General features: G+C 38.2%; 1 protein-coding gene across 1 annotated transcript in view; it reads left to right on the top strand.

The window, feature by feature from the left end:
- The window catches only part of LOC142855694 (uncharacterized), a 63,427-nt gene that overhangs the window by 655 nt on the left and 35,099 nt on the right, over positions 1-27,673 (top strand). Inside the window, exons 2-4 of the mRNA XM_075982141.1 lie at positions 5,142-5,267; positions 6,182-6,247; positions 8,248-8,432. Coding sequence (XP_075838256.1) covers positions 5,142-5,267; positions 6,182-6,247; positions 8,248-8,432 — 377 coding nt within the window. The remainder of the gene's footprint in view (positions 1-5,141; positions 5,268-6,181; positions 6,248-8,247; positions 8,433-27,673) is intronic.

The following is a 27,673-nucleotide window of genomic DNA, read 5'->3' as shown; positions in this document are numbered from 1 at the left end:
TTGTGTGGCCACTTCTCCCCCTAGCAAATCATACACACAAGTACACACACACACACACACACACACAGCACCAAATCGTCTAGTATTTTCACTCTACAAAAAATTATGGAAATGAAGAATCCTGTGGAATTTCTGTTTTAGTCTTTAGGGAGAAAACTGTCTTCTATGTTTGGAAACTGTTGACTTCATTCTTATTTCTACTTTTTTCTTCCCCTTTTCCATTTTTTTTGTTTAATTTTTTTTGTTTGTGTGTTTTAGTGAAAGAATATTGAATTTTCTGGAAAGCAGCATTCATACTTGCCATCGAAAGCAAGTTCATAAAAATGTAGATGTTTTTCAGCTAGGTCAAATATTCCCATCAAAAAAATATTTCCATCCTCCTTACAGACCCCCGCAAAAAAACATCCCACAGTTCTTTGAGACAAGGTAGCACAGCCTGTGGATTTTTCTTACCATTTTTTCTATGTGCTTTTATATTTTCCATAATATTTTTTTGTTATGGAAAATCAAAGCAGAAACAAAGCAAAACAAAAGTCAGGAGAGAAAGCAGTGGGGAGTTGTCAGTTAGAAAACAGCTTCTGCTGACTTTCAGCACACCAAAGCACATGCTGACCTCCAGGCTTACTCAGTGCCTGTGGCCCTTCTCAGTTCTTTTCAATCTGCACCCTACCCTAAACTTCTTCATATCTTGGGCTCCCCTTTCCCAGCCTTGGTGTCCTATAGTCCTGCCATGCTTTCTCTTACCCATTTCTTTTACTCCTGCTCTCGGTATTCACTTTTATCTTCTTCTCCCCTGGTCTCTCCCCCTCCCTTGTCTTCATCTCTGTCCCCCCCTCCATGTTTCTCTTTATCATCCAGTTCCAGCTGCTGGCCATCTTAGTCTACTACATTCTCTCACAGCTCTGGACTCTTCTTGAGGTCTCTGAGTGTACTCTTCTTTATGTCTACAATTTAAACCTTCCCTTTAACTATACCATTGCATTCATGTACATTCTCATAAACTTTTGGAACATATTTAACTCTGAAGTCTTCATCATAGTCACATTATAGACTTGGACCCCACTCTAGTACCCCAGTGCCCTTCTCTAGACACTCCTTTCCTCTGTACACAGCCTATGGCATCTTTGCTTTTTCAGTGCTTAAACACTTGCTTTTCAAGAATGTCATATAGTTGAATTCCTGCTTTAATCATACATTTGAGATTAATCCACAGTGCATTCCAGTCATATGTCAACTATGAACACAGGAGGTATAGTAGAAGAGGTTTGATAACATGATTGATTGAGATGTGAGATATAAATTCAGAGTAGGTATTTCAAATCTGAACACAAAAAGAATTTTCAAACAGGTCAGGGAAACCTTTCAGGAACCTTGCGGGTAAGAGAATGAGCAAAAAGAGAGCAGGTAATTGAAATTTATCAGCAGGAAACTAGGGACCTGTCATCAGATTCTCCAAGAAAACTGCACATGGACTGGGTGAGATTTTGTTGCTGTTTGGGATTTGGTGGTGATGGTAGTAGTGCTGATTTCAGACATTAGCCTTAACTCACATCTAAAGTCAATAAAACAGCTACCTGTATTTGGTTGATGGAGGAAGGTCATTGGTTAATTAAATAAAGAAACTGCTTGCCCTGATAGGTTAGAACATAGGTGGGTGGAGTAAACAGAACAGAATGCTGGGAGGAAGAGGAAGTGAGCTCAGAGACGCCATGCTCCCTCTCCCGGGCAGACGCGATAGCTCTGCTCTCTGAGGCACACGCGATGAAGCTCTGACCAAGGATGGACGTAGGCTAAAATTTTCCAGGTAAGTGCACCTTGGGGTGCTACACACATTATTAGAAATGGGCTAGTCCAGGTGCGAGAGTAGCCGAGAAGAGGCTAGATATAATGGGCCAAGCAGTGTTTAAAAGAATACATTGTCCATGTAATTATTTCGAGGCATAAGCTAGCAGGCGGCCAGGGTGCTGGGGATGCAGCCCCACCGCTCCTAATACTATATTTGGTTATTTTCTGCTTTTGTGCATGTTGCAGGGATTAAATCCAGGATATCAGGCTTGAATGTAATACATTTTTTTTTCCACTAAGCCACCTTGCTGGCCCATGGATGACGGCCTTTGTTGCCAACTCCTTAAGGGTTACTAAGATGGGCATTAAGTTTTTGCTTTAGGATCTCTGGGAACAGAAAGCTGAAGACCAATTAGGCAGCACAACAAAATGGACAAATGCAAGCCTGAGGTCCAGTTTTTCTTTTCAATCACTTCCTCAGGTCTGAGTAATATTGTTTCACATTGTCACAAGCTCAGGGATATTTGAGTTGTTGCAAACACAGAGTACATTCATAAAACTGCTAGAATGCAGACAGGCTTCTTTATGTAAACACAGGCATTTCCCTTAGATCTAGGTTATGAGGGAAATGAATTCAAATTTTAGCAAACCACTAAACTATGTTTCCCCCAAACATTGGCAATACTGAGCATTTTTAACAGATTACTGCAGTTTGTCAATTTTAGCATATTTTTATTTTTAAAAATCAATGTTTGTTTTATTAAATGTGTTGTCTATGAACTGTAAACTAGGCAAGGTGGACAGTTTCTTAGGTAGAGAATGGAAGGTATCTCTTCTATATATGATGCTAAGACAGTTTCTTCCAATAGTGATGATTCACACATCATTTATTGTCCAATAAATGATGCAACATGGATAAATATGTAAATATGAAGTCTGTTGTATGCTATGAATTTGTTTTATTACCATTGGTTAATAAACAACCTGCTTTGACCTATGGCAGTATAGAATATAGCAAATCAGGAAATCCAAGCAGAGATAGAGGAGGAAAAAAGGTGGAGTCAGCCAAGTGCCATGTAGCTGCCAATATAGAAAGATACAAGAAACTTACTGGTAGGCCACAGCCTCATAGTGGTACAGAAATAAAAATGGGTTAATTTAAGATATAAAAGCTAACTAGGAAAATGATTGAGCCATTAACCAAACAGTGTTGTAATTAATATAGCTTCTGTGTGATTATTAGAGTATGAATAGCCGGGAAACGAAAAATCAGTCTCAGTTTGCAAGTTTCATGGGTAAAGAAAGGATGATATTTCCTCTGCATATGATGTTAAGACAGCTGGTTCCCATGATGATGGCTCAACCTCATTCATTTTATAATAAATGACTCAAAATGAACAACTACACAAACATGAAGACTAGAACTTTAAATCTATTTGAAGAAGAAACTTGTCAGTGCACTTGTCTCAGACAGAGATTTCTTAACCCACACACAGAAAAATAAAATAGATTTAGTATTTCTGATCCCTAACAAAAAGAATCAAAAGATAAAAAATGTACTGACAAGAGTTTTATATTTTCTTGTTGATGTTTATTTTTTCATTTTCTCAAAAGAAATTGTACCTACAATATATTGAGATCTTTAGGAACTCAATGAAAGGAAACAGAGAATTGACTCAGAGGTTAAAAGCCCTTGTTGCTCTGCCAACAACTGAATATGAGCATGTTCTACTTCATGTACAGTTTTGTGTTTGGCAGTACTCTGAGAGCTGCAGTACTTATATTTGTTTACATTTGACAATTGCTAGTGTAAAAATGCAAATAATTTTAAGCACTGATATTGTGTTCTGTTGCATTGTAAACTCATTCATTTCTTTTAGGGATCTTCTAAAAGACTCTTTAGAACTTTGTATGTAGATCCATCCATGTTGTCTGAATAGCAACACTTTCATCTCTCTTTGTGGAGCATGACTCTTATTTCACTTTCTCATACTTATGTCCTGCATAGTAACCCAAGAGTCATGCTAGAATGGTGAACAGACATCCTTGCCTTGCTCTGGGTGACTGGGGGAGAGCATTCATGCTGACTTTGGTTATAGTTTTGTTTTCATTTATTCTGGATAGCTCCTGTTAGGTTAAAAAAATTCATTTATTTACTAATATGCTGAAAGTTCTTACTATGGATTTACAGTAACTTGTGTGTGTACTTTGCTGAAATGTTCCTTTTTTATTTTTTTTATTCTGATTATATGTCAAACTGCACTTAGCTCATTATAGTGAAATAGAAGATACATCGATAGAAAGATAAATAGATAGATAGATAGATAGAGAGAGAGAGAGAGAGAGAGAGAGAGAGAGATAGAAGGTAGATAGATAGACAGACAGATGATGGATGGATGGATAGATAAATAAAGAGATAGAAAGATAAATAGATAAATGATAAACAAACAGAAAGACACATATATAGAATGAGGTCTATTTTAGTCCATCTAAGTTTGCAACTCAATATTTAGCCAAGAATAATGTCAAACTCCTGACTGTCCTCCCTCCAGCTCCCATGTGCCAGAAGAGAACTCCCATGTCACCTCAGCTTACAAAACTGATTTTCTTTTCATTAATATTATTATCACAGACCCATTCGTCCTTACCTGGTCTCTTCTTATAGCACTAAAAGTTTTTTTTGTTGTTATTATTTTCTTTTTACAATTATCTTCACTGCTTCTGTTTATTGCTCTTTCATTCGTGCCTAATTCAATAACTATTGACTGAGATTTCTGTCCTGCCCAGTTTTGCAGCCATTTAGTACCAAAGAAAACACAGAAGTCTACATTAACCATAAACTGGTTGGCCTATTATCTCAGGCTTCTTATTAACTCTTATAACTCATAATTCTTGTCTGTGTTAGCCATGTAGCGTGGTACCTTTATCAGTAAGGCATTCTCATCTTGCTTCCTCTGTGGCTAGGTCATGGCTATAGACTGAGCTTTCCTCTTCCCAGAATTCTCCCTTTTTGCTGCCATACCTCTATTTTCTTCCTGGTCTCCCTGCCACTACTTCCAGCCTGGTCACCCCACATATACTTCCTGCATGGCTACTGGCGTTTCATTAAAATACAAGTGACAAATCTTTACAAAGTACAAGACCATTTTCCTAGAGAAAATAACTAGAAAAGAGTGGTAAAAAATGTTTCTCTTTTCTCTAGTGTTTCGCAAGCTAAGGACATCATTTATGGACCAGGAACTTTTGTGAAGGGCATTTGCTCAAGTGGAGTAGAAGTGAAATTTACAGTTGATTCTGGGTAATTGTTTTTTCCTGAAAATTTCCTGAGGTTGATATTCTGATATTTATATTTTCAGGTAAAAAGCATCAAGGAAAATGTCTCAGAATCATCTCAACTGAGCCTCCTGTTAAGCTTTACTGCTGCTATGTAGTGATCATGGTTCTCACTGTAGCTGTAATTGCACTTTCTGTTGCCTTGTCAGGTATGTGACTCGTTGTCCAAATTCTGCAACGTTCTATACATTGATGTGGAGACCCAAAAATGTGAACCTATTTCTACACTGACTGAAGGTCAGAGAGTTTCACCTTGTTGATAGTTGTTAACAAAGAGTGTGACTACACACCCTGCCCTAGGGTGTGGCTTCTTGGCCTTTCTGACATTAAGATATACTATACAAGTAGGTACACCCCCCAGACTAGTGGTCAGGAAATTCAAACATACTTTGGCTCTTTCTTCTGAAATAGGAGGTTTGGCCTTGGGAGTTGCTGCCTTCAAGATACTTGGTGTACGGTGGTTTCACTGCATAAACCACAAAATGCTAATTGGATTAATGGCTTGATTGCTCAAAGTAGTAAAGCAAATAACTGTTCTAGTTGTCCTTTTGACCATGTTAAAGAAGTCTTTTGTCTTCTTATCCCTGTTGTATTGGGATATAAATATATATAGAATATTGAACGTGGATGATTTCAGTATTCACTAGAACTCCCTCCCAGTACTACCTTATGTTTTCTGTTTTATTATTTTCACTCATCTCTTCGTACCCATTATCAACTTTTCTAATCCTCATGTCCCTAACCTTGTAAAGTGGTATTATTGTCAAAGTTGGTCTCTGATACCCTTGCGTTTTCAGTCATTCTTACTGATCCCTGTGAGCCAAGCATTGTGTAAAATATTCTAGAGGTAACATACTGGAAAATCCCCATCTCTGGGAATTTTGGGTCTAGCAGAAAGATGAAGTGAAAGAACAGCTTAGGTGGTGGTGTGCACAGGAGGCCAGGCTCAGCATCCCTGGGAAGAGGACATTCAGCAACTTTAAACAGAGGTGCAGCAGAACTATTTAATTCAGTGAGCAAAAAAGCTCAAGAAAGCTGGTGCACCTGAGAGAAGTGAGGGCAGGATTTAGAAGACCATTAGAAGAACAGTGCCTTCCTTCTACTCATTTAAAGGATGAAAAAGTTGAAGGTATGAAAAAAATGTTATTCTTCTAAGCTGTTCTCTGAAATTCAGAGCTTCTTATACACATACACACACATGCACATACACAATCACTCTATTGTGATAGACTTACAAATAAACACATCATACAGCTACATTAGCATAGCCACTCCAAGACCTGTCAAGTCCCGAACCCTATGTATCTCACTGAACTCCCACACATAATAGCAATTCTGATGCTATGGAGCTTTGGTTATTGTTTTAGACTTTCACTGTCAATCACATTTTTATTCACTTATTCACACACACAAAAAAAAAACATGGTAGAGTTGAAATTACAAATACAATTCTCTTTATAACCCTTTCTTACAACTACAAGCCACTTACTGCCTCCTGTCATTCATTGTCACTTTACACTACTCTTCCTTGTTCCCCTTACAATGTAGTAAAAATACTCACACTCACAGATATTTACACTGTACATCACAGGACAGGACTCCTTGTAATAGAGTACATGGGTTTCTTTATTTTTGAGTTTGGGTGACCGCACTTGATATCAAACATTTGAAATACACTCACTTTCCCTAAATTTCATTCTTCTTTATGAATGAGTAACATTATGTTTTGTATGTGTAACACATTTAATGATCTTTCCGGCTGATAGCTATTCAGGTCAGGTCTATATCATATCTATTGTACATAAGGACACAGTAAACATGGATGTACAAATATCTCTGTGGTAGGATGTCAGATTGTCTCTATATATGCCCAGGAATGGCAAAGCTGTGACACATAATATGTTTACTTCAAATTTCTTTGAGGAACCTTCAGCTGACTATCAATTTATACTCCCACCATCAGAGAATTACTATACATATTTCTGCACACTTTTCTAACATCAATTGTAAGATTTTTTTAAGATAGCCATTCTGTGTTGCTCTAACAAAAACCAGCATGTGCACACACACACACACACACACACACACACACACTCATACACACACACAATGCTAGTGAGGAAGAATTATAGGGAACTTGATATAAAAGATCTATTTTGATATGCCCATGTTCTACACACTGTCATTTCTTCTATAGTAAAATTCAGGCAAGGTGAGAAAACTTTTTTTTGAAGAGAAAAGAGGAAGTGAAGTATTATCGGAAAGGAAGATATAGGGTCCAGGAGTAAAGAATAGTCTTTTTAAGGGAATGAGAACCACTGAAGAAGGCCCAGACTCAAACAGTAGGCAAAGACAAACAGCACTTATTCCAGGATGCAGGATCTACTACATGTACAAAATGGTAACCTGCAAACAAAGACCCACAGGTCCATTTTAGCATAGCTAGGTAAATTCTAGGAAAAAAGCTATATCATTTCTCATGTTTCATTAAGAGATGTTTTTGACTATTGTTTTTTCAGATTTGGGCATACTTGGGCAAGTCCAGGCTTGTTTGAGGGGTTACAGGAATTGTCCTTCTTTAGTCATTGCTTTGAGGTACTGTGGGGTTGATTGAGGCCATGGACATGTTCTGTGCTCTCTCTCTTGTCCTTGTGTTCAGGATGTTGTTTATCAATAGCCCATTTTGTAAGATACTGCATCTTAACTTTTAAAATGAAAGAAGTTTAAACTTCTCAGTTCTAAGGAGCTGATGGCCTAGAAATGATTTACTTGTATGGCACTGTGCCTTTAGTTCCAGCACATGGGAGGCACAGCCAGCAGGATAAATACAAGCTTCAGACAAGTGTAGTCTACACAGTGAGATCCAGGAAAGGGGATGTAACAAGACTCTTTCTTAAAATTCTTTCTTAAATTCTTCTTTATATTTATAAAGAAAGAAAATAAAGCATTTCTTCATAGCCCACTGGAAGACCTTGGATTTGGGACCATCATGCTTGAACGGGTCCTCTAGTGATAAACTGGAGCACAGCATAAACACATAAACCCCAAATGAGATTTGCATGGCTAGCAAAAGAGATGTACCATGAAAATGTTTCTTTGCTTTATTTCATTGCACTGTCTGCATTTTAGTGAGAAAGGAAAAACAAGTCGTGTTGACCCCTGGATCTTGTTATGCGAACTGTACAAATGGCTGGATTGGATTTGAAAACAAATGTTTTTATTTTTCTGATGAACGGAGAAACTGGACAGTCAGCCAAGCCTACTGTAGGGCACAGGCAGCCGAACTAGCTCGATTTGACAGCCTGGAGGAGCTGGTAAGAATGATCAAGAATTGGTTTCTATTATTCTATGTATTGTAACATGGCAGTGGCTTAACTGGTAATATTTCCAGCATCTGTTTCCAGTGGCACCATAGCATCTTTCCTGCCCTCTTTTCTCCCGGGATTCAGTTTTCAGTTACATTTTCCCAACCTACCTAAGTAACCTGTTGAGGCCAAGGCAGGTTCTTTATTCATTAAAGGTAAGCACAGGACACAGAGGGGACTTCCACATCACCTCCCTTTTTCTGTTTAAACAGAAAGAAAGGCTTTAACTTTAACATAGTAAAATTACATATAAAAATGGTATCAATTAAGAATTACTGTTACAATATTTATATCTACCTTATCTTTTATCGTAACTAAGGAAAACTATAACTATAAATTCTTCAACTCCATCAAAGACTCCAAAAGGATATGATATTACCTAAGTAAACTAAAAGTACATTGTAAGCAATTTCCAAAACTCTAGAATTGACAGAGACTTCTCAATATCTGGACAGTCACCCAAAGTTTTCTGTACCATTGGGGCATCCATCATACAGGCCCACAATATCCAGCAGACTATTCTACAAAGCAGGAAATTTTATGACAGTCCTACCTCTACTGGCAGTGTGTCTGTCAAAATTTTCTGTGTCCTGCACAATTTCGAGAAGACTCTTTCCTGAAGCCAGAACTCTGAAGGGACTTCTCACCTTAATGCAAGTTCAGCCGTCATTTCTCCATGGGTCCTGCATGTCCACTGAAGCAGTCCAGGCTAGAGCAGTTTCTTGCCCAAATGTCTAACCAACTCACTTCCAAGCCTATGTGTATTTATCCAACACTGTGACTCATCTGGATTTGGCTTTATTGCATACCAATGATTATTTACTGTCCAAGAACACTTTTTTTTAAAAATGGGAAGTGTTTCTTAAATTTAAGCTGTGTCAGTAGTATTGCATATACAGTATTTCCTGCTTGCCAGCCCAGTCTAAAAAATGAACTGTGTATTACTATGGTGTTTATGGTACTCCCTGCTTGCTCAATACAGTCTAGCATGGCAAAACAGCTTGCACCTCTGAGCCACATATACTACTTCGGTTCTAGGCATAAAGCTGGTCCATGTTGTGATCAAGTAAATTGAAGCACACTACTCACAAACCCCATCCAAATGTTCCTTCTCCTGATAGATGATGGGGGAGAGTCTCTTGTTTTGTGTTAATTTCATTGGTTAAATAAAGAGACTGCCTTGGCTTTGATAGGACAGAATATTAGGTAGGTGGAGTAGACAGAACAGAATGCTGGGAGAAAGAAACCGAGTCAGGCAGTCGCTATGATTCTCCCACCAGACACAGACATAGGTTAAGATCTCCCTGGTAAGCCACTTCATGGGGCTACACAGAATATTAGAAATGGGTTAGATCAATATGTAAGAGCTAGCCAATAAGCAGTTAAAACTAATGGGCCACGCAATGTTTAAAAGAATACAGTTTCCATGTAATTATTTCGGGTAAAGCTAGAAGATGGCTGGGAGCTGCGGTGGCAGGGAGGCAACCTCACAGCTCCTTGCTACAGATAGAACCAGAGGTCAGGCTGGCAGCTTAACCCAGAAAGCCACCATTTCAAAAACAGCCACTTTTTGTCTGCTGAGGCTAAGTCAGAAAAGTCTTTGTTAAAGGAGCTGTGGCAAGCCACTAGCAAACAGCAAGAAGATGTGTTAAACTCTGTATTTTTGTGTCTAACATTCCTTTTCAAAGGCCTATTTATTGCTTTTCTTTATTCTTATACCATATCATCGCTTTTAAACAAGATGGAAGGAAAGTCACATGGCAAAATACATCCTTTCCAATTCAATGATAACTGTGAGTCATGTGGCTACCTCCATCATAATGAGGGGACAACAGCTAACTTGGTGACTAGCTACATGTTTTCTTTAAGATTTCCTACTTATAGATTTTTAACAATTAGTCTTGATGTTAGGAGTCTTAAGTTAACCTGTTTCTTATAGATTTTTAGTCATATACATATGCTTATAAAATTTGAGGTATAAAAAGTTTAAAAGAATAGTATTATAAATGTTGAGACAAGATTTATACCTTTGCAAAACAATCTGAGATTTAAATGTAAACCAAAAGTATGAAATGAGTAGAAATAATATACACTAGGAATAATCAGTCTTCTTATTTTGTTCTTTTGTTGACTCTGTAACATACTCAAGTGGCTCACCTGATATGGCACAAAAACTATGTAATTCATTTTTAAAAATTATGCTTGGGTCTAAAGGATTGGAAATCATAATCCAACTCTAGAGCCAGCCTCTAACTGAAGTGGAATAGCATACAACAATAGTCCAATGCCAATCATACCTGAAAAAAACCTTAATCCATGTAAAACTGAATACAGTATACAGATAAGAGAGAATACTTTTAAAGATAGGAAATTTTGGAGCTCTGGCAATAAATAGAGTACATAGTAGTGCAAAGCTGAGGCAGTCCCAGCCAGTGAAGAATGTGTGTCCTATGTGTGTAGGCGGCAACTGATCTGCTCCTTTTAGATCTGGCACCAATTCCCACTTTGCAAAAACACTTGTAGACACATCCATAATTAAAAGACAAGATATTCATACTGTGTGTGTGTGTGTGTGTGTGTGTGTGTGTGTGTGTGTGTCTTGGAGGAGAGAAAAGAGAAATAGCGAGTAGGTAGTCTATTTCCATTTCCCTGATCAATCATAGCACTTGTAAAGGTCCCAAATAATATTGGGATCTAGCATGTTGTTAGGGAGCTATTTAGATTGCTTTTCTAAGAACTTGTAGTTTGAAAGAAAATGGCCACTAAAGGTAGTAGAACTATTGGGAGGTGTGGTTTGTTGTAGTAGATGTGGCTTTGTTAGAGGAAATTTATCATGGTGGTGGTGGGTTTTCAGATTTTTGACATCTCCTGTGCTCAAAATATGCCCAGTATGGAAAACAGTTGCTTCTTTGACTGTTAGTCTAGATGTAAAACTCTTATTACCTTCTCAATCACCATGACTGCCTTCACACTGCCTTGTCACATCATAAAGATAATGGATTAAAGCACTGACTGGAAAAAGTCACAAGATGTTTAGAGGGTTGTCAAAAACAATACCAATAAAACCTACTATAACAACAAACACCAAATAATAGGAATTAGCATTCATTGGTTATTGATATCTCTTAATACCGATGAACTCATTTCCCCGATAAAAAGACACGAACTAACTGAGTAGGGTCAAAAACAAGATCTGTCCTTCTGCTGCATACAAGAAACACACCTCACTGGGTGGTGGTGGCACACACCTTTAACCCCAGAACTTGGGAGCCAGAGGTAGATGGATGTCTGTTGGTTTTAGGACAACCAATATCTACAAGATCTCGTTCCATAGTTGTTACACAGAGAAAACCTGTCTCAAAGAACCAACCAAACAAACAAACAAAAATACCAAACCTCAAATCAAACATTGAAATTACCTCATAGTAAAGGGTGAGAAAAAGAGTGTCTAATATGTTCACATTGGAAATAAGCTTGTGAAATTATTTTAATATCCAACAAAATAGTCTCCAAACCAAAATTAATCAAAAGACATAGGAAAGGACATTTTATTCTGCTCAAAGGAAATAATCTACCAAGATGATCTTTCAGTTCTGAAAATCTACTCTACAAATGCAAGGTTATAGATGTGATACATTTACTAAATGGAGTATTACTCAATTGTTAAACAAAATGTGACATAAAATTTGCAGTCAATTGGTTGGAACTGGAAAAAGAATCACCCTGAGTAAGATAATCAGGTCCCAGAAAAATAAACATTATATGCAGTAGCTTATAAATGGATATTAGCTGTTAAGTAAATAATAGTCATATTATAGCCAAAGGACCTACAAAGTCTAAATAATAAGGAGAGTTTTAAATTGGCTCCATTGCTCTCCCTGAGAAGGGGAAATAGATGTTGTGGGTACATTGGTGGTAGGTAGGACTGGAAATGGAAGGGATTAAGTATGTGGAGGACAAGAGAATATGGAAAGAGATGAATGAAATTGGAAAGCATTTAGGGGGTATGTGGAAATCTAGTGCAGTGGAATTTCCCAGGATTATACAAGAGTGGTCCTAGGGAGAATTCCTAGATTTGGAGGATTCAGACCCTGAACGAGCTATCTTCTATAACCAGGTAACTTCTAGTAGTGGGCTTAGAACACCACCAATGCTGATGGGGGAGTGTCATATATCAATCTGTTGATTTCATTGATTAAGCAATAAAGAAACTGCTAGGCCCATTTGATAGGCCCACCCTTAGGTGGGTAGAGTAAACAGAACAGAACGCTGGGAGGAAGAGGAAGTGAGCTCAGACTCGACAGCTCTCCTCTCCGGAGCAGATGCTTCAGAGAGACTCCATGCTACCTGCTCCAGGGAAGACGCACGTTATGAAGCTCCGACCCAGGATGGACTTAGGCTAGAATCTTCCCGGTAAGACCGGTGCTATACAGATGATAAGAAATGGGCTAGTCCAGGTGGGAGAGTTAGCCTAGAAGATGCTAGGTAGAAATGAGCCAAGCGGTGTTTAAAAGAATACAGTGTCTGTGTAGTTATTTTGGGGCAAGAGCTAGCCGGGCAGGCAGCCCCGCCGCCGCTCCTTATTACTACAAATGGCGCCCCACGTGATGGACTAAACCCACTTAAAAAACCTGAGAAGGCTTAAAAATAATGGAGAGAGAGTTTAACACAGATTTTTGCTGTTTGTTGGTGGCGTGCTGTAGAGAGATTTCCTGATTCGGCAACAGCAGCAGAAAAAAATGCTGTGTCATTTTAAAGCACAGCTCCTTGGGGCTGTGCTGCCAGTGCAAACTCTGGCTTTATGTTGTGTTCCCACTTGGGATCGGAAGGAGAGTGCTCTGAGACCGTGCTGATGGCTCTCAGCGCTCCCCGCCTGCACCTGGGCAGACGGCCGAATCAGGCTTAGGCAGGTGGAAGAGCATGGCGGATTCTGCCGCCGTACAGAGACGTGTTTTCAGACTGCGCAGTGCTCTGCGTGCCAGATTTGGATGTTACTTGGATGAAAAGAATTTCTGTGCTGCACGCTCAGTCTCAGAATTAAAGTGCTGAGTGCTGCTCCTACCTGGTGATGGAGCTAGCACAAAATGGTACGTCCTCCATTTTGAAATTTTCCTGACTCAGCAGCAGGAACAAACCTGTGTTGTTTTAAAATGCCAGCTTTCTGGGCCAGCCTGCCAGGGCAAACTCTGACTGTTTGAGGCAGGAGGGCCGGCTACTGAGAGAGGACTTGAGTGTTGTCTGTTGTAGCTCGCTGGCTGGCAGGGACCTTGAAACGCCATAGAGGTGTTGTTATAAACATGGCTGCAGCCTGTATATCCGCCATGAGGCTGGAAAGCTAAGGAATGGGCTGGATCCAGCCGTCAAAGCCATGGCTTTAGTCCTACTGAGACTGCTTGGTAAATTAAAGACTCATGTGGTCAGAAAAACAAAGAGAGATATACAGTAAAGAGAGATTCAGAGACAAAGAAAATTTCTGAATGGTTTAAAGTGTGTTAAAAATATATGCAGACTAAAAGTTAAAATTCTTAAAGTAAACCTCTGTGACTTCAAGGTGTGGTAGCACACGCCTTTAATCCCAGTGCCTAGAAGGCAGAGACGAACAGATATCTGTGAGTTCAAGGTATAGTAGCAAACCCCTTTAATCCCAATGCCTGGGATGCAGAGACAGGCGGATCTCTGAGAGTTCAAAGACAGCCTGGTCTACAGGGTTATTCCAGGACAAGATATGCGCTCAAAAAGCAAAAAGTTAACCTAGAAATGTCACAGCTTAGATTCTTAAGCGCCTAGTGATTTAAAGGCGTAAATCAAAAGTGCTCCTGGATAGTAAAAAATTGCAGATTCACAATAGGACAGATTCAGACCACTAAATGAATCACACTGTTGGATGAATGTACGTTGGCTTGGGAGTGAGAAGAAAAAGAATATAGAGAATAAAGTTAATGGTTTAAAAAGAAAAAAGTAAAAGTAAAGTCTTTAAAGAGACAGAGTAGAGATAGTTATAGATATAAAGAAAAATAAGCCACGTAAAAATGGAAAATTCACAGAAAGTCTGGATTATGTACATTGTGCTTTCTTTAAAATTTTTGACTGTGAAGGAGCTAAGTACAGAGAGACATTTCATTATATGGGCTGCTAAGCTGAACCTACACATATGTTCTAAAGGTATCTTGACTTCAGAATTTGGGTCTAAGGATATGATGCTTTGGAAAGGGTGTTCTTTTGTTTTCACAGAGGACCAGACCCTGTGGATTGCATCTATCCCAATTTGGTATGATAGACCACGACCTCCCAAAAAGTTGCTGTGAACATCTTCAGAAAATTACTTCATTCAACTGCCAACTGAGATGAACCTGGCACACAGGTTACACCCTAAACGATCTGATTAACAGCGCCCCCATTCAGCAGGAAGCAGTTTGGAGAGAAAAAACTGCGCCCATGTTCCCAAAATATTGTTTATAAATGTTCTTTTACATTTAAATGGGGATATGATATAGATATGAATAATTTGCATTAGTATAGATTTTGCTTTATTGGTAGAGATTTAAGGTCAATTTTGATATATGTATAAGTGTTTCTGATTTTGATTAAGGTATTGTGATTGTGTAGTTCATTTAAATATGTACTGTATAATTAAGAAATATAGGTTGTTAATGGATAATCATCGATAATAGTAAAGCTTGTAGTCATGTTAGTTAGATTTTCTAGATATATAGAGATATATTTTAGATAGACATTCTTCATGTCTTTCAAAGATTACAGAATAGGACATTTAATGTTTTAGTAACATAGGATTTTTCATGATAATGAGACACTCTGCTCCTGGCAGCACCAATCTACTTCAAGAGGAAGATGGGCATCGAAGAGGACCCTTATGGAGTTTGATAGCCATTTGGGCAAGAAACTGCTCTTGCCTGGACTGTTGCATAAACTGCACATAGAGAACCCACAGAGAGAGGACTACTAAACTTGCCTAAGGTGAGATGATCTTTTGGGGTTCCTGATTCATGAAAGAGTCTGCGAGACATTCTGCGGGACACAACAGATAGTGACTGAACTGACTTTGAATTTTCCTGCTTTATGGAAATGTCTGCTGAATACCATGGGCCTGAAGGCTGAAGATGGATGCCCCAACGGTACAGAGGAACTTTGGGTGACTGTCCAGGCAGCGAGATGTCTCTGTCATTTCTAGAGTTTTAAAAGTTGCTTTTTTCTTGTTTGCTTATGTAGTATTGTATCTTTCTGGAGTCTTTGATGAAGTTAAGAATAGTTAGTTATAGTTATAGTTTTCTTTAGTTATGATAAAGATTATTGTAACTTTTACTTGATAACTGTTTCGTTATATGTAATTTTGCTATATTAAAGTTAAAGCCTTTCTTTTTTGTTTAAACAGAAAAAGGGGAAGTGATGGGGGAGTGTCATATATCAATCTGTTGATTTCATTGGTTAAGCAATAAAGAAACTGCTAGGCCCATTTGATAGGCCCACCCTTAGGTGGGTGGAGTAAACAGAACAGAACGCTGGGAAGAAGAGGAAGTGAGCTCAGACTCGACAGCTCTCCTCTCCGGAGCAGATGCTTCAGAGAGACGCCATGCTACCTGCTCCAGGGAAGACGCACGTTATGAAGCTCTGACCCAGGATGGACTTAGGCTAGAATCTTCCCGGTAAGACCGGTGCTATACAGAAGATAAGAAATGGGCTAGTCCAGGTGGGAGAGTTAGCCTAGAAGATGCTAGGTAGAAATGAGCCAAGCGGTGTTTAAAAGAATACAGTGTCTGTGTAGTTATTTCGGGGCAAGAGCTAGCCGGGCAGGCAGCCCCGCTGCCGCTCCTTATTACTACACAATGCCACAAAACCTTCAATTTATAAACTGTCCTTTCTTCCTTCCTTCCTTCCTTCCTTCCTTCCTTCCTTCCTTCCTTCCTTCCAGAATTCCTGAGGTAATGGAGGTGAAGACATTGTGGGAGTGACTTATCAATGACTGATTTAAATTTAGACCCACCTCAGGAGACAGAGCCCATGACTGATACTGCCTAGAGGACCAAGATCTGGAGACTGAATAGACCAGATACCTAAGATAGAAAACAAAACAAAACAAACAAAAATGACTACTAATGGTATTCTACTACACTCATTGATGGGTGCCTAGCCTAATTGTTATCAGAAAGCCTATCTCTGGCAGCTGACAGGAGCAATGCACAGTCCCACAGCTAACCTTTAGATAGAATTAGAGCCTAAATTATAGATTTCCATTGGGTAACCCCTGCTTGGAGCTCAGAAAATCCTAAAGAAGAGGGGAAGGAAGACTTTTAAAAGTTAAAAGAGTCAAGCGTATTAGGAGAGCACAATCCACAGAATCAGCTAATAGGGACACATAGGGGCTCATAGAAACTGATGTAACAGTTACAGTGCCTACATTGGTCTGACATAGATTCTCTGAATGTACGTTATAGTTGTTAGCTTGGTGTTTTTGTAGAAATTTTAACAGTGAGAGCAGGGATATCGCTGACTTCTTAGCGAGTTCTTGGGGGGACTGTTGTCCTCCTACAGGGTTATCTTACCCAGCCTGGATATGAGGGTTTTGCCTAGACTTACTGATACTTTGTTGTGCTGTGTTTGGTTGATATTCCTTGGAGGCCCGCTTTCTTCTGAAGGGAAACAAAACAAGTGGATATGGGGGATGATGGAGCAGTGTCATCTGTCTACATGTTACTTTCATTGGTTAATAAAGAAACGGCCTTGGCCCTTTGATAGGACAGAAAATTAGGTAGGCAGAGAAAACAGAACTGAATCCTGGGAGGAAGAAGGCAGTGAGGCAGACACCATGGAGCCAACCACCATGTCAGACATGCTGAATCTACCTGATAAGCCACCACTTCGTGGTGGTACACAGATTACTAGAAATGGGTTAATCAAGATATGAGAATTAGACAATAAGAGACTAGAACTAATGGGATAAGCAGTATTTAAAAGAATACCATTTGTGTGTCGTTATTTTGGGTGTAAAGCTAGCTGTGAAAGAGCCAGGCAGGATGAAAAGCAGACCTGCATGCCTCATTACTACAAAAGGGAACCCAGATGTAGATAACTGAATCCACAGAAAGACTGAGAAAGCTTGGGAAAGAATAGAATAAAGCATGTTTCTTATAGTAGCAATTTCTCGGGTCTGCTCTGTTTGCTAGAGGCAATCAAGTGCTCTCATCTAAGAGAGGCTTCCTGACTCAGCTTTAGCTTCAAAAGTTTGCAGCTCTTTTAAGAGGTCCTGCCACAAAACACATAAAAGGTGTTGATGAAAAGCTGAACACATGTTTTTTGGTTTTCAGCCATAGCAGGAAAAAAGCTGCAGTGTTTTAAAATGCCAGCTTTCTGGGCCGTCCGGCCAGGGCAAACTCTGACTCTTTCAGGCAGTCCAACTGAGTTTGGTCTGTGTGCATATTGTTGCAGCTTGCTTGCTGGCAGGGACCTTGAAACACCATAGAGTTGTGGCAATAAAAATGGCTACAGCCGGTACCTCCACAATGAGGCTGGAAAGCTAAGGAATGGGCTGCATCCAGCCACCAAAGCTACGGCTTTAGTCCTACTGATATTTCTTGATAAATTAAAGACTCATGTGGCCAAAAAAGAGACATATACACTAAAAGAAAGATTCAAAGTTGAAGAAAGAGTCTAAATGGTTTACAGTGTTTAAAAAGATATGCAGGCTTGAAAAAAAAGTTAAAGTTCTTAAAGTAAAGAAAGAAAGAGAGTAGTTGGGTGTGGTCGTACACACCTTTAATCCCAACACTTGGGAGGCAGAGGTAGATTGACCTCTGTGACTTCAAGGGGCAGAGGTATATTGACCTCTGTGACTTCAAGGTGTGGCAGCACACACTTTTAATCCCAATGCCTGGGAGGCAGAGATAGGAGGATCTCTGTGTGTTCAAGGACAGCCTGGTCTACAGAGTTATTCCAGCAGAAAGATATACAGAGAATCTGTCTCAAAAAGTAAAAGTAAAAATAAAAGAAATAGAGGTTAAAGGAAAACTGCAAAGATGGAAAATAAACAGATAATCTTGATAATGTATGCTGTTATGCTTTCTTTGAATTGTTTGAATGTTGAGGAAGGAGCAACAGATGCTAAATGATATTTGTTTATAAATGCTGCTGAACTAATCCAAGATAGATATTTTGAAAATACCTTGACTTTAAAATTTGGATTTAAGGTTATGATGCTTTTGACAAGTTCTTTTGTTTTCACAGAGGATGAGACCCTATGGATTGCTTCTATCCCAATATGGTATGATAGACCATGCCCTCCTGAAATTTTGCTGTGAACACCCTCAAGAAATCACTTTGCTCAACTGCCGACTGAGATGAATCTAGCACACAGGTTATACCATGAAAGACCTAAACAACAGCACCCCCATTCAGCACGAAGCAGTTTGGAGAGAAATAACTGTGCCCATATTCCCAAAAATTGTTTATAAATGTTCTTTTACATTTAAAGGGGGATATGATATAAATATGAATAATTTACATTGGCATAAATTTAGCTTTATTGGTATAAAGTAAGGGTCAATTTTGTCATATGTATATGTGTTTCTGCTCTTGACTAAGGTATTGTGATTGTGTAGTTCATTTAAAAATGTGATGTATAATTAGGAAGTATAGGTGGTTAATGGACAATCATTGATAATAATCAAGCCTGTACTCATGTTAGTTGGGTTTTCTAGATATATAGACATATTTTTCAGTTAGATAGGCATTCTTCATATCTTTCAAAGATTATATAATATCGCATTATAAATGTTTTAATAACTTAGGACTTTTCATGACAATGAGACATGTCTACTCCTGGCAGCACCAATCTACTTCGAGAGGAAGATGGGCATCTAAGAGGCTCCTTATGGAGTTTGCTAGCCATTTGGGCAAGAAACTGCTCTTTCCTGGTCTGTTGCATAAACTGGACACAAAGAACCCACAGAGAGAGGACTGCTTAACTTGCCTAGAGGTGAGATGATTCTCTAGGGTTCCTAACTCATGAAAGAGTCTGTGAGACATTTTGCAGAACACAGAAAAAAATGACTGAACTGTCTTTGAATTTTGCTGCTTCATGGAAATGTCTGCTGGATACTATGAGCCTGTAAGCTGAAGATGGATGCCCCAATGGTATAAAAGAACTTTGGGTGACTGTCTAGGCAGCGAGATGTTTCTGTCATTTCTAGAGTTTGTAAGTTGTTTATTTCTTGTTTATGCAGGTAATATTATATCCTTCTGGAGTCTTTGATGGAGGTGAAGAATAAAGAGATAGTTATAGTTTTCTTTAGTTATGAAAAAAGATAAAGTAGATATAAATATTGTAACTGTAATTCTTGCTTGATAACTGTTTTGTTATATGTAATTTTACTATGTTAAAGTTAAAGCCTTTTTATATGTTTAAACAGAAAAATGGGAAATGATGGAGGAGGATCATCTGTCTATGTGTTACTTTCATTGGTTAATAAAGAAACTGCCTAACCATTTGATAGGACAGAAAATTAGGTAGGTGGAGTAAACTGAAATGAATCCTGGGAGGAAGAAGGCAGTGATGCAGACAACATGGAGCCAACCACCAGGACAGACATGCTGAATCTTTCCCAGTAAGCCACCACTTCGTGGTGGTACACAGATTATTACACATAGGTTAATCAAGATGTGAGAATTAGACAATAAGGGGAAGAACTAATGGGCCAAGCAGTGTTTAAAAGAATACAATTTGTGTGTTGTTATTCTGGGTGCAAAGCTAGCCATGCAGGAGCCAGGTGGAACAAAAGTGGGCCTGTTTGTCTCATTACTACAAGGGGAGAGGGGTAATGGCAGGAGAATTGGATGAGTGAAAAGAGGGGAAAGCATGGTTGAGATGTATTACATATGAGAATATGTCTTTTCTTAAAAAGAAAATTGTGAAAAAAAATAATGGGGGAAAATACGACAAAGTCACAGGAAATAATACACACTTTTTACCAATATCTTGCAATTCAATGGTTCACATTTCCCAATCAAAGAAAACATATTGACAGATTTGATTAAAAGATAGTACCTATTATTGATTTCTCCAGGAAATAGCTCTCAAGATCAAAATCTGACAGTATCCTAGTGTAAAAAGATGGAATCAATGCTCTTCCATCTTCTATTGCTGCCATGAGTACCAGTCTCTAGAATCTTAGAGGTTTAGAGGGAAGCCACAGAGATGGCAAATTAATCACTCAATTTGACTTTTTTATCTGATGGTGTAAAACTTAATTCTCTGTGACTAGAAAGGGGGCTGAACTAATTCTCTGAGGCTACTGAAAAAAGAAACCACACACACACACAGACATACCATTAACATTCTCCATCATCTTTTCTTTCCTCTATTCAGATGTATCCCTTGTGTCTCTTAATATTTTCCTTCTAACTAACTTAGTTTTTTTCTTATGCCATATATATATATACACACACACAGGCACACACACACACACACACACACACACACACACACACACACATATACCAGAAAAATCCCTCAAGCATTATAAAACTTACAATATGGTTACATTCTATTTTCCAAGTTAAAGATTACAATGAATACAAGCAAAATGCAACATGTTTTCATATCACTTACATGACTGAAGACTTCATGTATTAGCAATAAAAAGCAAGTTGTACCAAGATCCTAAATACATTTATACCAATACAAATTGTTATATTAACAGAGCGTAAGGAAGCAAGGTATTTTCCTCAATCAGTTCTTTTTTTTTGGCAGACTGCATTTTGTGGTTATAATAATGGACCTCATTTTATTTTTATCTCAAAAGGCAATTGTATAAGAAATCTTAAAATAATCTAAAACTAAAATTTTATATATGAAAAACAATCAGTCATATCTTCTTTAAATGGTCAGGATACAGACCCACTCATCAACAACCTCTTATGTCAGGCAACTAAGGGCAGAAATGGGCACAAGGGATCATCTTTAATCTCCAACCTAGTCTAACAAAAAAGTCATGGCAGCTAGTAATAACCAGGCTCATTTGCTCTTGATCCTTGATCTCAATGAGTCCCAAACTCAACTTTGTGCATTTGTAACTTTAGGTTGCTTCCCCAGGTTTTTCACCACAAGACTATTAACAGAACCAGCTTTACTTAACAATAAGCCATTTAAAAGATTTGTTTCAGCTATGATGTACACCAAACCTGTGAGTACACCTCTCAACATTAAGATAAAAAGAACTTGAGCTAACTTAGCATCTGGGACACAATATCTAAGTTGTTTCTTGTAATAATCTAATCACAGTATATACAACTCCTGAAGGAAAATTAGTTATGTGACATTTTCTTGTTTTCATTTTGTATCCTATGTACTCATGAATTATCAGGGGCAGAGACAACTCCTTATCTTGCTTTTACCTTTATTAATTTTCCCACTAAGCTAACCTCTATTATGATTCTCTATTCTATTTTTAAGAACCTCAATCATCAAAAGTCTATTTAAAGTAACTCTATTATTCTATAAAATCTTTGCTTCAGTTCAACAATATAAAGTACATTGCTTAAGAGGAAATCATCTTCATAATAATATATAGGTAAAATGTTCATTAGAATGGGATATTTTTATAAGATAATCACACTACATTAAGGGCAGTGGGAATCTCACCATATCCATCCTCACCATGAGAGATAACAAAGAAAAAATCAGCGGCAAAGATATAAAGGCATAGATGTAGCAAGAAGACATTCTGCAACCAATGCCATTAGGGCCTTTCCTATCCAACATTCACCCATGAGAGCTAGGTTTGCTGTTGGGCCTGCTTCACGAACTTCAATTGCTGGCTACTTCCCCCTGACATGATCACATTTACTAAGCATTGAATTTTTAAAATTTCCTAGTGAGATACGTTCTCCAGAGTAAGTAGGAATAACTGGCCTTCATTTGTCATGGGGGCCTGCAAGATGGCACCCACAGCATTTCCCAGTGGTATCAGGTTACCTTGTCTGTCTTTCATTGACCTACATTCATTGGTCTAATATCAGCCTTTGTCACACTTCCTGCTTATACCTGAAGGGTGAGTCCTCCTATTCCTTACATTCCCTGAAGAGACATTATTCCTAGGAGTCCCTTGTCTACAATCCCTTCTCAGATGTCCCATTCTACCACAGTTAAATATTTAAATATTAAATATTATAATATTTGGTATTTTCTTGTCTACTCTTACCATTAGAAATTGCTTCTCCTACCCAAGCTTCAGTACCATAGTCAAGTGGCACAACATTCCTTGTTTGCAAGACCCATTTGTGGGTGCTGATCTGTTCTTTAAAGGCCCAAACATTCTTTTGCATTCTAAGCTGGCATTCTCATAAGACAAAGATTCAATAATTATATGTCTAGCTTCTGGGTCAGTTACCCCCATTTGTACAACCTTAGTCTTTGTAAAAAAAAAAAAAGTCTCTGACAGTTTCTCGCTGATGCTGTATAACCCTAAGATATAATTCAAATCACTTTTCTGGTTCCTGAATCCTGCCCCAAGCCTTTAAAACTGGTGTGCTATATAAAAATAAAGTGTATTCACTGTAAAGAACTTGATCTTGAGAATCAGAGTAAAGTTCCTCTCCTAGAATCTGATCTAGAAAAATCTGAGTTCTTTTGCTTTTTTGAGTTGCTTTAAAATTTTAGCTTCTTCTTTAACATAGCAACTCCAAAGCAACTGCTTTCCACTTTCTAGGACTGCTGAGATTAACTGAGTCCAGTCTTGTGACATTGCTTTGTTACTAGAAGCCCGTGTTTTGACCATTTTCTTAACAAAGTACTGTAAGCTAACATTTGCTTGTTTAATTTCCTTTAGATCAGTCATATGTATGGACTCCCATGAATATTCTTTGCCAACATTAGGGTATTTGGGGCCAAATACTCTTTCTGATGTTATTACTGGAAAGAAAGACAGAACTGTGGGGAAGTTATCCTTGAGGATTTTACGTACTGATGAGGCTAAATTTTGTCTTTGTACCATTTGTCCCTGGTTATCAAATTGGATAAGTTCCTCAATCTTCTCAAATCTGTTTACCATCACCTTTTTTAAAGACTTGATCTCCTTTCCAATGTTCTGTTCTAATGCCCTTATTGAGGAGATTCCACAGTATGAAGTCTGTCCAATAGAGATAATGTCTCATCCTTGGGCATAATCTTTATAGTATGCATATTATCTTCCTGGAGAGACATTCTATCAGACAATCTCTTATACCCCTTTGACAGAATCCGATTGATACATTCAATAGTACTAATTCTCTCTATGTTTCAGCACCCACTGTCATTGACTGAGTTTTGTGTGGCAAATTGGCTCTTTCTTTCTCCATGGTGCTGAATTTTTATTTTAATAAATTACTATCAGTCTGTACCATTTCAAAAAGTACCACAGATGACTGAATTTTGTTAGTTAAATTGTTTGTATTCTTCTTAAGAGTTCCAACCTCTTCTTTTAGAAGCTTGGTTTCACTCTGTAAAGACTGTACCATTTCTAAAAGTGCCTCACTCTAAGCCCTCTTATCAAACCATATTTTTAAGGAAAAATATTGAAGACTATCCCCAGAATCAAAAATAGTGATGTAGGAGGAAAATCATATAAGTCTTGTAAAACCTCATATATGGTGTAAGTAAAGAGGCTATTGATACCCTGGACAGTTAGGTTGTCTGGCATATTTCCCTTTTAAATTATTAATTTATGATTTATATTTCAAATTATGAATCTTACCTATGGTTGAGTTTGAGCTGGAGTAGGTGCAATAGCCATTACCTTGCAGTAGGTGTCGCAGGCCACTACAAACCAAACTCAGAGCGGCTTAGTGGTGCTCTTGGAGAAATTTGGTTGGTCTGAATCTGATTTTAGGGTGAAAGCTGAAAGATATGTTCTGATTAAAAATCATTATTTTATAAAAAAAATCACACACTGTTCCTAGAGAACTGAAATAGCAAATGCAGACAAAATGTTAGAAGCTACAGAACAGCTGTCTCAGAGCAGGGAAGCCCACATTTCACCTGAGTATCCACAGTGCATGCTGGTGAGAGGCTAGTGGTGGGGTGCATGGAAACTTGAAGCTGTTCTGTGGCCAATCCATAGCAAGAAAAACCACTGTATATGAATTCTATAGCCAAATGTACTGCTGGCTTGACATATAGGCCACAGCTGAACATTGTTGAGAGAGGACTTGTGCCAAGCTGGGCCATGCTCAAGCCTTGGTGGAGTACAGGTAGAAACTCAGAGATGGGGATTCTAATACCAAATGATTGGGCACCAAATGATGGCAGAAGTTACAAAATGATCCCACACCAGTTCAGAATTATCAATAATAAGGGGTTATTTGTTTAGGGTAAACTTACAGATCACTTTCCTACATTACAGACCTCTGCATGAACAGGAGCAGAGTCTAGCTGCCAGAAGTGAGATCTGGAAGCAAGAGTGAAAGCATAGGCTTAACAGCTGCATTTACCGTATAAGAGACCACATCCAAGTGGGTTGGAATCCTAAAGGAGCAGAATGTGCTACCGCAGCACATGTATTCTTACACTAATTTACTTCTTATCATATCTGAGGAACATTACAATTATAATTATCTAGTCTTCACCTCCACCAAAGACACCAGAGAGATATAATATTATTTAAGTAAACAAAAAATACATTGCAAATGACTTCCAAATTTCTAGAAATGACACAGAGAACTGATTGCCAATGCAGTCAGCCAAAATAGGTTTATAACATTGGGCATTCATCTTCCACCTACAGGCCCATCATATCGGGCAAGACTTTTCAATGAAGCAGGAAATTTGAAAAACTGTGGCATCCATATTGGCTGTTTGTCAATTACTTTCCCCTGTGTTTTGTAGAATGCCTGAGAGTACCTTCCAGGAATCAGAACACAAAAGTATCATTCTGCCTTGATTTGTCAAAGCCCGATGGTCACTCTATTGTAGATCCTGCATGTCCAGTTTGTACAACATACTGTAAGAAGTTCAAGCAAGGGCAGGATTTTGCCCAAATGACCAATCTTTCCACAATGACAGCAAATTCCATAAGGATCTTTTTAAATGGCCTTCATCTCTGAAGTAAACTGGTTCTACCAGGATGAGATGTGTCTTAGTGTCATGAGAGACCTTAGATTAATGCAACATTTTAAATGCCATAATCTAAAGGTCATGAATTATTTGTAGACCATTTATCAATCTAAACTATATCTCTGTATGTTATAGAAAACATGCCTAACATATCTACAAAATTTACTGGTATCTATGACTTAAACTATTAACCTATATTTCTTGATTATCCTATATAGTTTATAAGAATAGCTTTCAAAAACTAGAACTTCACACTACATATCTAAGTGAATTGCATAGTCATAATACCTTAGTCAAACATAGAAACATACTTATAATCTGTTATAGCAAAAATAACATTAAAATTTTTATCTACATATGAAAATCCAATAACCAAGACTAGAACCATATATACAGTGTGCTATAACAAAAATTATATTAAATTTGTTTTAGTATAGAAAAGTTGATTTCAATGCAAACTATTTGAGATTAATAGTTGCTTTTTTGTTTAAAGTAGAATCAATAATCTACCCTGTAGTGATGAGGCAAGCAGGCCTGCTTTTCGTCCCGCCTAGCTCCCACATGGCTAGCTTTATAACCGAAATATCAACACACAAACTGTATTCTTTTAAACACTGCTTGGCCCAATTAGTTTCAGCCTCTTCTTGGCTAACTCTCATATCTTGCTTAACCCATTTCTAATAATCTGTATAGCACCATGAAGTTGTGGCTTACTGGGAAAATTCTAACCTGTGTCCATCTCAGAGAGGAGAGCTATGCCATCTGCCTCCCTGCCTTCTTCCTCCCAGCATTCTGTTCTGTCTTCCCCACCTACTTATGTTCTGACCTATCAGGCCAAACAGTTTTCTTTATTAATTAAAAAATGAAATAACAGATAGACAGATGACCCTCCTCCATCACTACCCTTTTATCTTATTGTTCCATATTCCTGTAATCCTCCCAATAAAGGACATCCATGACTCACCAATTCGCTAAAAACATTTCACAGTCCATTTCTTGTGTGTGTGGAAATTGTGTTCTCTAGACTGTTTCTTACGGAATATAGGCAAAGATTCTCTAAAGGTCCACAAGATAATTTTGAGATCATAAACAAGCCGTTGGAAGACTAGCTATAATTTTTGTTGATGGCTATCACTTGTCAAGTTTCAGGCAGTCTTCCTGCATCAAACCAGATCCATATTCACCTGGAACAAATCCATAGCCTCTTGCTTTTTGTGGAAACAAAAGAGAAACTTCTCCTTCAACTCATTTTTGATTTCTATTTGACAAATGGGTTTTTAATTTTGACTTTTTAAAGTTAAGAAATTTCTAAAGTATCTTGATGTGGGGTGCCATTTTGTATATGTGCTGCTTTTATTGGTTGAAGAATAAAGTTGTTTTGGCCAATGACTTAGCAGAGTAAAGTTGGGTGAGAAATCTTAACAGAGATGGAGAGAGACGGCAGAGTCTAAGAAACACCGTGTATCTGTCAAGAGAGAAAGACAGCTTAAACCTAAACATTAGTTTAATATAACTAAATTATTATTAACTATTACTATCCTTTATTCTATTTGTCTCAAGCCCATGCAAATTTATCAAATTTTTGTGTCCCCTAATCCTTTTCTGACCAGAAGTATTTTTTTAAATTGCTGAGTTGGCATGTCTAGGACTAATGTTATGGCTTTGCCTATAGGCTCCACCTCTTCCAACAAGGCAGAGGTATGCTTACTGCCTCTGTGAGCCATGCTCACCCCTGAGCTCCAGGGATGCAGCTGGTCTATTTCACCATTAAGCAACTAGTAGCATGCTGCTCACAAACCCCACTTAATTGTTACATAACAGGAACTCCTATAAAAGCCAGAGCTGTCCATGACACTAACATGAGCCAGGAAACCACCTTGTAAATAAACCATGCTTCTGCTCACCACCAACAAACAGAGCCTATCTAAGAAATTTAGCTTCCAGGAAGTTGTAATTGACTCCATTTTTTGTGGGTCTAGAAGTATTTTTGTTAATACTTTCTTGGATTTTATGTGGATGTACATTGATGAATGTTTGTCATTGTTACTGCTGTCAGAAGATGGATTGCCCAACATTACAAAATATCTTTGGA

The sequence above is a fragment of the Microtus pennsylvanicus genome, chromosome 8, assembly GCF_037038515.1.
Source record: "Microtus pennsylvanicus isolate mMicPen1 chromosome 8, mMicPen1.hap1, whole genome shotgun sequence".
Classification (NCBI taxonomy): domain Eukaryota; kingdom Metazoa; phylum Chordata; class Mammalia; order Rodentia; family Cricetidae; genus Microtus; species Microtus pennsylvanicus.
This window is presented reverse-complemented; position numbering and strand designations above follow the sequence as displayed.